The sequence below is a fragment of the Hemiscyllium ocellatum genome, chromosome 9 (genome assembly GCF_020745735.1).
Source record: "Hemiscyllium ocellatum isolate sHemOce1 chromosome 9, sHemOce1.pat.X.cur, whole genome shotgun sequence".
Taxonomy (NCBI): Eukaryota; Metazoa; Chordata; class Chondrichthyes; order Orectolobiformes; family Hemiscylliidae; genus Hemiscyllium; species Hemiscyllium ocellatum.
Genome location: NC_083409.1, coordinates 113,365,581 through 113,377,991, shown reverse-complemented (window position 1 = coordinate 113,377,991; position 12,411 = coordinate 113,365,581). Strand labels below are relative to the sequence as shown.

Below are 12,411 nucleotides of genomic sequence, written 5' to 3'. Positions count from 1 at the left end.
ACCCTTGTGGTGAGTTCTCCGTTCGGTGTTCTCTGTACTATCACGTCTAGGAATGGGAGTTGGCTATGCTTTTCTTCTTCTCTCGTGAATCGGATTCCTGTGAGTGTGGCGTTGATAATCCAGTATGTTTTTTCTATTTCCATGTTTTTGATGATTATGAACGTGTCATCGACATATCTGACCCAGAGTTTGGGTTGAATTTGTGGTAGGGCTGTTTGTTCTAACCTTTGCATAACTGCCTCTGCTATGAGTCCCGAGATTGGTGATCCCATGGGTGTTCCGTTGATTTGTTCGTATATCTGATTGTTGAATGTAAAGTGTGTAGTGAGGCACAGGTCCAGTAGTTTAAGTATGCCGTCTTTGTTGATAGGTTCCGCCTCCTGTTTTCTGTTCTGTATGTCCAGTAGGTTGGCTATTGTTTCTCTGGCTAGGGTTTTGTCAATCGAAGTGAACAGTGCCGTCACGTCGAATGAGATCATGGTTTCTTCTTTGTCTATGTGTGTGTTCCTGATGGCGTCCAAGAATTCCTGTGTTGATTGTATGGAGTGTTTGGATCCGCTGACCAGGTATTTCAGTTTCTGTTGTAGTTCTTTGGCCAGTTTGTATGCTGGTGTCCCTGGTAGTGATACTATGGGTCTGAGTGGGATGTCTGGTTTGTGTGCTTCGGGTAGTCCATAGAATCTGGGGGTGTTGTTGCTTTCCGGTTTCATTCTTCGTAGGTCAGCTTTGGTTATCTGTCCGTTTTTTTGTAGATTCCTTAGTGTGTTATTTATTCTATTGGTGAGTTGTGGTGTGGGGTCCGAATCCTTCATTTGGTAGGTGTTGGTGTCTGCTAGTAGGTGTTGTGCTTTTTTGATGCAATCTGATTTATCTAGGATGACAGTCATTCTGCCTTTATCTGCTGGTAGTATGATTATGTTCTTATCATTTCTTAGTGCTTTCAGTGCTTCCCTCTCCTTGGTGTTGAGGTTATGTGTTTGTCTTTTTCTTATCATCATAGGTACGACCGTTTGTCTTACTGTTTGTTGTGTCTCTTCAGTCAGTCCATTGTTCCTGAGTGTGCATTCTAGTGCTGCTAGGAAGTCTGCTGTCTTGGCGTCCCTGTGGTTATAGTTGAGTCCCTTGGTCAGTATAGTTCTTTCCATGTCTGTGAGCTGTCTGTGGGAGAGGTTTTTAACCTAGGTGTGTGTTGTAGTGTCCTCTTTTTTGTGTGTTAGTTTGGCCATTTTTTCTTTTAGTGCCGCTTTTTTGCGATGTGTTGTCCTGTTCTGTCCTATAGTGACAGCCTGTTCTATGGTCCGGGTCCATTCCTGATTAGTGGTCTTTGAAATTAACGACTTTTGGCGCGCAATTTCTTGTTTGTATTTGTGCAGTCGGTTGTGAGCGTCTGTGATCATTACCTGGATCATCCTGAGTCCGTTCTGCTTGTCTGTTTCCCTGGCTTGTGGATTATTGACTGGTGGTCTGTACCTGACACATTGTGGAAGGATTTGATTCTTTTGGCATTCGTGTAGGAACCGGAGTTGTTCATATGTGGCGCTTAGGCGGTTAGCGCAGGATTCCCATTTCCTGGCTTGTCTCAGCGTCTCTCGTCCGTAAGTGTTCAAAGTTTGTGCGAAGATTTGTAGCTCGGGTGCTTGTTGTAGTGGTTCTGTTTGCCAGGCTGGAAGTTTTTGTTGCAAACGTTTCGTCCCCTGGCTAGGAGACATCATCAGTGCTCTGGAGCCTCCTGCGAAGCGCTTCTTTGATGTTTCTTCCGGTATTTATAGTGGTCTGTCCTTGCCGCTTCCGGGTGTCAGTTTCAGCTGTCCGCTGTAGTGGTTGGTATATTGGGTCCAGGTCGATGTGTTTGTTGATGGAGTTTGTGGATGAATGCCATGCCTCTAGGAATTCCCTGGCTGTTCTCTGTCTGGTTTGCCCTATGATAGTAGTGTTTTCCCAGTCGAATTCATGTTGCTTGTTGTCTGAGTGTGTGGCTACTAGGGATAGCTGGTCGTGTCGTTTCGTGGCTAGTTGGTGTTCATGTATGCGGATTGTTAGCTGTCTTCCTGTTTGTCCTATATAGTGTTTTGTGCAGTCCTTGCATGGTATTTTGTAAACTACATTAGTTTTGCTCATGTTGGGCATTGGCTCCTTTGTTCTAGTAAGTTGTTGTCTGAGCGTGGCTGTTGGTTTGTGTGCCGTTATGAGTCCTAAGGGTCGCAGTAGTCTGGCTGTCAGTTCTGAAACGCTCCTGATGTATGGTAGTGTGGCTAGTCCTTTTGGTTGTGGCATGTCCTCGTTCCGTGGTCTGTCTCTTAGGCATCTGTTGATAAAGTTGCGTGGGTATCCGTTTTTGGCGAATACCTTGTATAGGTGTTCCTCTTCCTCTTTTCGCAGTTCTGGTGTACTGCAGTGTGTTGTAGCTCTTTTGAATAGTGTCCTGATGCAGCTTCGTTTGTGTGTGTTGGGGTGGTTACTTTCATAGTTTAGGACTTGGTCTGTGTGTGTTGTTTTCCTGTGTACCCTTGTAGTGAATTCTCCGTTGGGTGTTCTCTGTACTATCACGTCTAGGAATGGGAGTTGGCTATGCTTTTCTTCTTCTCTCGTGAATCGGATTCCTGTGAGTGTGGCGTTGATGATCCGGTGTGTTTTTTCTATTTCCGTGTTTTTGATGATTACGAAATCATCTTCCCTACATTCCCTATGCTCTAAAATATTTCAGAATTTCAGATACCCCTATCCGGTTACTCTGCAGCCTTTCTCTTTTCAAAATTGAAGAGTCCATCCTGTTCATTCCTTCTTGATAAGCATAACCCTACAATTGTGAAATAATTCTTGTCATGGGCAAGTCCCTTCCATTTCTGATCCAAGAGTCTACATATGTATTTTCCAGCTGGATTCTGCAGATAGCACTCCGAAGTGAAAATCTGCCTGATTTGTTTCCACTTGCTGTCCCAGGGGTGTTGAGTCTGTTTGCAGTAATCCAGGTGCAGCAACAGAAGAGACTAAGAGCTGAATCAGGAACCCCCTTGCTTAAGTTGTATAGTTTTATAATGCTTCATATAATTGATATATTGCTTTATTTATGAAATAAAAATAATAACTATATAAAATTAAGTAGATTTGATTCATTTTTATCATTGCATGGAGCACTTCCTGCCTTATGTTTGTTTTACAGGTTATTACCAAGTTGCAGATTTTAACACCTTTAGAAATCATAATGCCAAATACCGCTTGTGATAAAGGAAGTGGGACTAAACTGTTTACTCTTATCACAGAAAACTTTAAAGTAAGAATTGTACAGAATCTGTCAACAGTATTTTTGTTCTGTGTTTAGGTTTTGCACATAATAGTTGGTGTTACAATATCCCTACAAAGATTTCTCATCTTCTCCAGTAATGCCATCTTGCAGAACTGACTACTTTTGTATCACCATTGGCAATCATATGTCAGCCATTTGAAATTGCTGTGACCACTCAGCTCCCTCTCCTCCCTTAATGATAATTTTTGCAGCAGTGGTAGTAGCAGTGAGAATGAGGACTAGGGGGCTGTTGGGAAGGTAAATTCCTCCTTTAAAAACTTACTTGGTGGGATCAGCAGCCTATATTTTTGCAGCAGTGGTGAGAACGAGGACTAGGGGTTGCTGGGAAGGTAAATTGCTTCTTTAATAAATTGTTTCGTGAATAGGTGGAGCGCATACTGAACAGGAGAATTGTGAGCTAATATATTTGAATGGTTGCATTACCTGAAACACTATTTATGTAGTGTTCCCCACCCATCCTCCCCCTCTAACCAAAAAAAGAAGGTTCTGTGCACCGATTTGGGAAGGTTACTAGTTTTTTCAATAGTCTATTTGGGAATTCAGAACAGTGGGAATGGATGTTAGTTGTATGCTCCTCCAGTAGGATGTGGGAGGAACGAGTCACCCAACTCCAGCTCCTGGGAAACCATGTTAGGGAACTGGAACTGGAAGAACTTTAGATCATTGGGGAGGCAGAGCGGGTAATAGAGAGGATTTACAGGGTGGTAGTCTCACCTCAGGTACAGGAAACAGATGGATGGGTTATAGTTAGGTGATGGAATGAGAACAGGCAGACAGTGCAGGGATCCCCTGTGGCCATTCCCCTCAATAATAGGTATACTGTTTTAGATTCTATTGGGAGGGGGAGAATGACCTACCAAGGGAAAATCTTAGTAGCCAGGTCTCTGGCACTGAGCCTGGTTCTGTGGCTCAGAAGGGAAGTGGGGAGAATAGAAAAGTGCTAGTAATAGGAGACACAACAGTTAGAGGAATGGATAGGAGATTCTGTGGTCACGATCAGGACTCCCAGAAGGTATGTTGCCTCCCAAGTGCCAGGGTCCGGGATGTCTCTGCTTGAGTCTACAAGACTCCGAAGTGGGAGAGTGAGCAGCCAGAAGTCGGAGTGCATATTGGCTCCAATGACATTGTTAGGAAAGAGATGAGGATTTAAAAAGTGATTTGAGGGAGTTAGGTGGAAGCTAAAAAGCAGGACGAGCAGAGTAGTATTCACCATATGGTAGTGAGGCGAGGAACAAGGAGTGAATGCAGCTAAACATGTGGGTGCAGGGCTGGTGCAGGAGGATGGGCTTCAAATATGTAGATCATTAGGGTACCTTCTGGGGAAGGTGAGACCTGTACATGAAGGATGGATTGCACTTGAACTGGAGGGGCACCTGTGGCCTTTTGCTACTTTGGCAGGGGAATGGGAACCACACCTACAGATTAGAGGAGAGGGTAGTTGTTGAATGGGCAGAAACAGAATGCAGAGAGTCTGTCAGGAAGGATACACAGTTGATAGGGCAAAGGGATGGGTTAAAGTGTTTCTGTTTCAATGCAAGGAATGTCAAGAATAAGAGTGATGAACTTAGAGCATGGATCAGTATTTGGAACTATGATGTATGGCCATTACGGAGACATGGATTTCACAAGGGCAGAAATTGTTGCTGCATGTTCCAGGGTTTAGATCTTTTAAAAAGAATGGGAAAGTGAGGGGGGGTGGGGGGGAGGTGGAAGGTAAAAGAGAAGGGGAAGTAGCATTGTTAATTAGAAAGTGCATCACAGCTGCAGAAGAGAAGGTTTGAGGAAGGTTTGTCTACTGACTCAGTATGGATTGAAGTCAGACACAGAAAAGGAGCAGTCACTTTGTTGGGTGTATTCTAAAGACCCCCAATTTCAGCAGAGAGATGGAAGAACAGATTGGGCAGCAGATCCTGGAACGGTGCTGATGTAACAGAGTTGTTTTTATGGGTGACTTCAACTTCCCCAATATTGTTTGGAACTTCCTTAGTGCAGATGGTCCGGATGGCGCCGATTTTGTCAGGTGTATCCAGGAAGGATTCCTGACTCAATATGTAGATAGGCCGACTAGGGTGGAGGCCATATTGGATTTAGTGTGAGGCAACGAGCCAGGCCAGGTGTCAGATCTCTTGGTGGGAGAGCAATTCTGTGACAATGACCATAACTGCCTCACCTTTACCCTAGCCTTGGAGATGAATAGGAGCAGACAGTATGGGAAGATATTTAATTGGGGGAGGGAAAATTATACTGATATTAGACAGGAGCTGTGGAGTATAAATTGTAAACAATTTCTACAGGAAATGCACAACAGAAATGTGGAGGTTGTTTAAGGAGCACTTGTGAGTGTTGGATAACCTTGTCCCACTGAGACAGGTAAGGAATGGTAAAGTGAAGGAGCCTTGGATGATGAGAGACAAGGAGCTTCTTGTCAAGAGGAAGAAGGAAGTTTACTTAAGGTTGAGGAAGCAAGGAACTGGCACAGCTTTAGAGTGTTACAGGGTAGGAAGGCGAATGTTGTTCCTCTGTTTAAGAAAGGGATTAGGGAAATCCCAGGAAATTATAGACCAGTCATTCTTACATTTGAAGTAAGCAAGGTACTGGAAAGGCTTCTGAGAGATGGGATTTTGACTATTTGGGAAAACATTATTTGATTAAAGATAGTCAGCACAGCTTTGTGAGGGGCAGGTATGGCTTACAAGCCTTATTAAGTTATTTGATGATGTGACGATACAAGTTGATGAAGGTTGAGCAGTGGGTGTGGTGTATATGGATTTCAGTAAGGCATTTGTTAAGGATCCCCACTGTAGGCTCCTTCAGAAAGTTAAGAGGTATGCGATACAGGGAAATTTGGCTGTCTGGATACAGAATTGGCTGGCTGAAAGAAGACAGCGAATGGTAGTGAATGGAAAGTATTCTGCCTGGAGGTTGGTGATCAGCAATGTTCTGCAGGGATCTGTTCTTGGGCTTCTGGCCTTTGTAATTTTTTATAAATGACTTGGATGAATAAGTGGAAGGGTGGGTTAGTAAGTTTGTCGATGACACAAATGGCGATGGTGTTGTAAATAGTGTCAAGGACTGTTGCAGGCTACGAAAGACATTGACAGATTGCAGAGCTGGGCTGAGAAGTGGCAGATGGAGTTCTACTTGGATAAATGCGAAGTGATTCATTTTGGAAGGTTGAATTTGAATGCTGAGTACAGGGTTAACAGGATTCTTAGCAGTGTGGAGGAACAGCGGGATCTTGGGGTCCATGTCCATAAATCCCTTAAAGTTGCCACCCAAGTTGATAGGGTTGTTAAGAAGGCGTATGGTGTTTTGGCTTTCATTAACAGGGGAATTGAGTTTAAGAGGTTTTGCTACGGTTCTATAAAACCCTGGTTAGACCACACTTGAAATATTGTGTCCAGTTCTGTTCACCTCCTTATAGGAAGAATGTAGGTGCTTTAGACAGGATGCAGAGGATAGTTACGAGTATACTGCTTGGCTTGGAGGGCATGTTTATGAAGGGAGGTTGAGTGAGCTACAGCTTTTCACACTGGAGAGAAGAAGGAAGAAAGGTGACTTGATATAGGTTTACAGGGTAATGAGAGGTATTGATAGAGTAGATAGCCAGAGACTTTTCCCAGAGCAGAAATGGCTGTCATGAAGGATCATAATTTTAAGATGATAGGAGAAAGGTATAGGGGAGATATCAGAGATAAGTTACTTACACAGAGAATGGTAGGTGCGTGGCATGCACTACTAGCAGTGATGTAGAATCAGAGACATTAGGGACATTTAAGCGACTGCTGGACAAGCACATGGACAGTATATTGAGGGGTGTGTATGTTAGGTTGATCTTAGATTAAGATAAATGCTTGACACAACATCATGGCCCGAAGAGCCTGTACTGTGCTGTACTGTTCTATGCTTTATGTGGAAATTATAGGGCACTGTCTCAAGATAATAATGATATTGAATAGTGGAACATGTTCAGTGAATTGTATGGCATTCTGTTGCTCCTATTTTCTCTCACATGATCTTTGGGGCTTGAGGGTTCTGTTAGCTTTGCTGTTCAATAATATCCAGGATAACTGGTGCCAGGGGGAGGTCGAGAAACCCAACCTGACCCCTGATCCTAAAGATCCCTAGAATGGGCCGGTCAGTGCAGGAAGTGTGCTTGGATCACGCATAGAATTCAGAATAGGAAAGCTGTATACATTTTCCCATTATAGCAACAAATAACAGTAATTTACAGTTATATAGGAACTTTAACATAGTAAAATCCTCCTAAAGTGCTATTCACAACAGGATTATCAATCAAAATTTCATGCAGTGCCACTTAAGGGACAAGGGATCAAAGTGATAAAGCTTTATGAATCTGTCTTCAAGGGAGAAGGAAGGTAGAGAGACAGAGATATAAGGGCAGAATTTCAGAGGTTAGGGCCCAGGAGTTGAAGTCCTGGAAAAACATGATGCAGAAATTAAAATGGGGCATGCACAAGAAGTCAGAATTGGAGGAGTGCAGAAATCTTAGAGAGTTGTTGGGGTTGGCAAAGTTACTTAGATTGGCACTGAGAAACTATCCGGAGGAATGTTAACATCTGACATTTTATGGTGAACTTTAATTATGCATATGGGTTATGTATACAATTTTAATTTAAGAAACTGAATATAAAATATTGAATGAATATACTTGAGAGTTTGGTGTTTGAAGTTTGGCTGCAAGTGATTATAAAATTGAGTCATAATACACTCTGATATATGTGGAAACAGTGAGTACTTTGTTATGCTAAGTTTGATGGAAATTTTATTGGGAAGCCAAGACATAATGTTGTCAACAAAATACTGATTAAATCTCTCCAATTCTTGAATATTTTCCTCTCTTTCTCACAGAGTGTGGCTCTCAGTACTGTTCAGAGAAAATATTTTAACGAAACAAAGGGACTGGAATACATTGAGCAGCTTTGTACACCCGAATTCAGCACTGTGCTAATGGAGATTCAGATGAAGTACGGAATTAAGCTAAGGATTAAAGGCATTTGGCCTGAACATAACACATTCTACTTTTCAGTGAGATTTTACTAATAGTTACCTAGTGGCACAGTGGTTAGCACTGCTGCCTCCAGTGCCAGAGACTGGGTTCAATACCTGCCTCAGGTAACTCTCTGTGTGGAGTTTGCACATTCTCCCTGTGTCTGTGTGGGTTTCCTCCGGTGCTCTGGTTTCCTCTCATAATCCAAAAAGGTGCAGGTTAGGTGAATTGGCCATGCTAAATTGCCTGTAATGTTAGGTGAAGGGGTAAATGTAGGGGAGGAGGTCAGTGTGGACTTGTTGGGCTGAAGAGTCTGTTTCCAAACTGTAAGTAATCTTATAAAAAAAACTTGCATTTCTGTAGTGCCTTACATTATCTTGGGATATGTACAGCTTCCAGGTTTTTTTTGGGCTATAGGTGGCACCAATAACATAGGTGGAAAACAGAAATGACATTCTGCAAACAGAATATAAGGAACTGGGATATACATTTTAAAAAAGGACCTCAACGGTAGTAATCTCATGATTACTCTAGTGCCACGTCCCAGCAAGATCAGGAATAGGAGAAGAAATTAAATTAATGTGTGGCTAGAAGAAAGATGTAGGAGGGAGGGATTTTGATTCTTGAGGCATTGGGACTGATTCTGCCACTTTTGATTTCAACTTTTCTATCTTACATGTTCATTTCTGTTTCCTTCATATATCTCTACTCAAATTTCTGTTCCTGTGCTACTTCAGCTTAAACCACCCTTCAGAGTATTAGCAAATGTCCTTGCAAGGATATAGGCTCTGGTTCTGCTGAAGTGCTTTGATTCTTGAGGCATTGGGACTGATTCTGCCAAAGATGGGACCTGTAGAAGCTGGAAAGGGTGCACTTCAGCAGAACCAGAGCCTATATCCTTGCAAGGACATTTGCTAATACTCTGAAGGGGGGTTTCAGGTGAAGTAGCAGAGGTACAGAAATTTGAGTAGAGATATATGAAGGAAACAAAAATGAACATATAAGATAGATAAGTTGAAATCAAAAGTGGAAGGCATATGAAAGAATTACTATCAATGAATAGAATTAGAATACAAAAGGAATGTATAAATATATCAGAAAGACAACTCTAAAGGTGCTATACCTGAATACATGGAGCATTTTTAATAAATTAGATGAATTAACAGCACAGTAAGTTATGAATGGTTATGATATTGCAATTACATTGATCATGGCTGTGGGTGAAGAAGGCTGGAAACTGAGCATCAAGCATATTCAATTATTAGGAAGGACACACATAAACAGAAAAGGAAGTGGGGCAGTGTTGTTGATGAAATTGATGAAAATTGTTGAATTGGGGAAATCAGTACAATACTGGGAAAGAATATTGGTGCAGGAAGTGTTAATCTGGAATCAGTGGATGGAGCCAAGAAACAGTAAGCAATGAAAAACATTAGATTAAGTTGTCTATAGGTCTCCAAGCAGTAGTGGCAACCAGGAGGAAGGCATTAAACAGGAAATTAAAGATGCATACAAAAAGTTTGCTGGAGTATTTTGTGTGATTTTATCCGCATATAGACTGGGCAAAATACAATCATAGTAATATTGTGGTGGATGAATTCCTGCAATATGTACAGGATTTTGTTTAGATCAATTTGTTGAAGAGCCAGCTAGAGAATTGGCTATTTCAGATTTGATTTGTACAGTGGGAAAGGGTTAATTAATAATCTTGTTGTGAGAGACTCATTCAGTAGGGGGCTGGAAACCTAAATTGAAGTTCTAGTGTCCAGGAGGTTGAGAGTAGTGAGGTCAGAAATGAGGTTTCAAGGTCGCAAGAGTTCAGCGGCAAGCAGGAAAGTGGTTTGAAGTGTGTCCACTTCAATGCCAGCATCCGGAATGAGGTGGGTGAACTTGCAGCATGGGTTGGTACCTAGTATTTTGATGTTGTGGCCATTTCAGAGAGATGGATATAGCAGGGACAGGAATGATTGTTCTAGGTTCCGAGATTTAAATATTTCAGTAAGAACAGAAAAGATGGTAAAAGAGGGGGAGGTGTGGCATTATTAGTCAAGGACAGTATTACAGTGGCAGAAAGAACGTTTGAGGACTCGTCTACTGATGTAGTATGGGCTGAGGTTAGAAACAGGAAAGGAGAGGTCACCCTGTTAGGAGTTTTCTGTAGGCCTCAGAATAGTTCCAGGAGGCAGATGGGAAAATGAGGATTGTGAGGTTAGTGATAGACAGTAGAGCAAAGGATAGCAAAGATGACTCTGGATAGGAGCGAGACTAATAGGGCAGTTGTAACTTTCCAAATATTGACTGGGAATACTATAGTTCGAGTACTTTGGATGGGTTAGTTTTTGTCCAATGTTTGCAGAATGATTTCCTGACACGGTATGGATTTGGTAATGGATAAGGAACAAGGCCAAGTGTTAGATTTGGAGATGGGTGAGCACTTTGGTGATAGTGGTCACAATTCAGTTATGTTTACTGCAGTGATGACAAAGGACAAGTATATACTGCCGGGTGAGAGTTATTTCTGGGGCTTAGGCAATTATAATGCAATTAGGCAAGATTGAGGATGCATAGCATGGGGAAGGAAACTGCTCGGGATGGGCGCAATTGAAATGTGGATCTTATTCTGGGAATAGCTACTGCAGGAACTTGATAAGTATGTACATATCAGGCGGAGGAAGTGGTTGAATGAAGGAGCTGTGGTTTACGAAAGAAATTGAATCTCTTATCAAGAGGAATAAGAAGGCTTATGTTAGGGTGAAATGTGAAGGCTCAGTTAGGGCACTTGAGAGTTACAGGTTAGCCAGGAAAGACCTAACCAGAGAGCTAAGAAGAGTCAGGAGGAGACATGAGAAGTTGTCAGCATATAGAATCAAGGAAAACCCTAAAGCTTTCCATAGATACATCAGGAATAAAAGAATGATTAGAGAAAGATTAGGGCTAATTAAGGATAGTCATGGGAAGTTGTGTGTGGAATCTGAGGAGATAGGGGAAGCGCTAAATGATTGTTTTTCCTCAGTATTCACACTGGAAAAAGACAATGTTGTCAAGGCGAATACTGAGATACAGGACGGGACGGGATTGAGGTTCACACGAAGGAGGTGTTCGCAATTCTGGAAAACATGAAAATAGATAAGTCCTCTGGGCCAGATGGGATTTATCCTAGGATTCTCTGGGACGCCAGGGAGGAGATTGCAGAGCCTTTGGCTTTGATCTTTACATTGCCATTGTCAACAGGAATAGTGCCAGAAGACTGGAGGATAGCAAATGTTGCCCCCTTGTTTAAGAAGGGGAGTAGAGACATCCCTGGTAATTATAGATCATTGAGCCATACTTCTGTTATGGGTAAAGTGTTGGAAAAGTTTATAAGAGATAGGAATAAAAATCATCTAGAGAGTAATAAATTGATTAGGGTTAGTCAACACTGTTTTGTGAAGGGTAGGTCGTGCCTCACAAACCTTATTGAGTTCTTTAAGATAGTGGTCAAACTTGGAGGAGGGTAAAACAGTTGATGTGGTGTGTATGAATTTTGTAAGGCATTTGATAAAGTTCCCCATGGTAGGCTATTGCACAAAATACGGAGGCATTGGTTTAGTGGTTTGGATCAGAAATTGGCTAGCTGAAAAAACGTGGTGATGGGAAATGTTCATCCTGGAGTTCACTTACTAGTGGTGTACTGCAAGGATCTGTTTTGGGGCCACTAAAATCTGGAATGAGTAGGTGGGCTCATGAAGAAGGTTTGGACAGGCTAGACTTGTATCTGCTGGAGTCTGGAAGAGTAAGAGGTGACTGAAACAGAAGATCCTGAGGTGCCTTGACTGGGTGGATGTGGAGAGTATGTTTCCTCTTGAGGGAGTATCTAGAACTAGGGGTCAATGTGTAAATATTGGACGTCTTCCATTTAAGACAGATTTTTTTTCCCTCATGGACAGTAGAGTGTCACTGGAATAGTCTTCCTCAAACAGTAGTGGAAGCAGAGTCTTTGAATATTTTAGGACAGTTGTTAATACATTCTTGTTAATCAAAGGGGGATGGTAGTGAAAAGTTATCGGGGCACATGGAAATGTGCATTAGTTAGATCTTGACTTTTTTGAATGGAGGA

General features: G+C 42.2%; 1 protein-coding gene across 1 annotated transcript in view; it reads left to right on the top strand.

The window, feature by feature from the left end:
* msh4 (mutS homolog 4) overlaps nucleotides 1-12,411 on the top strand; it is a 126,851-nt gene that overhangs the window by 21,262 nt on the left and 93,178 nt on the right. The window contains exons 4-5 of the mRNA XM_060830028.1: nucleotides 3,161-3,271; nucleotides 8,177-8,292. Of these exons, the coding sequence (XP_060686011.1) occupies nucleotides 3,161-3,271; nucleotides 8,177-8,292 (227 nt within the window). The remainder of the gene's footprint in view (nucleotides 1-3,160; nucleotides 3,272-8,176; nucleotides 8,293-12,411) is intronic.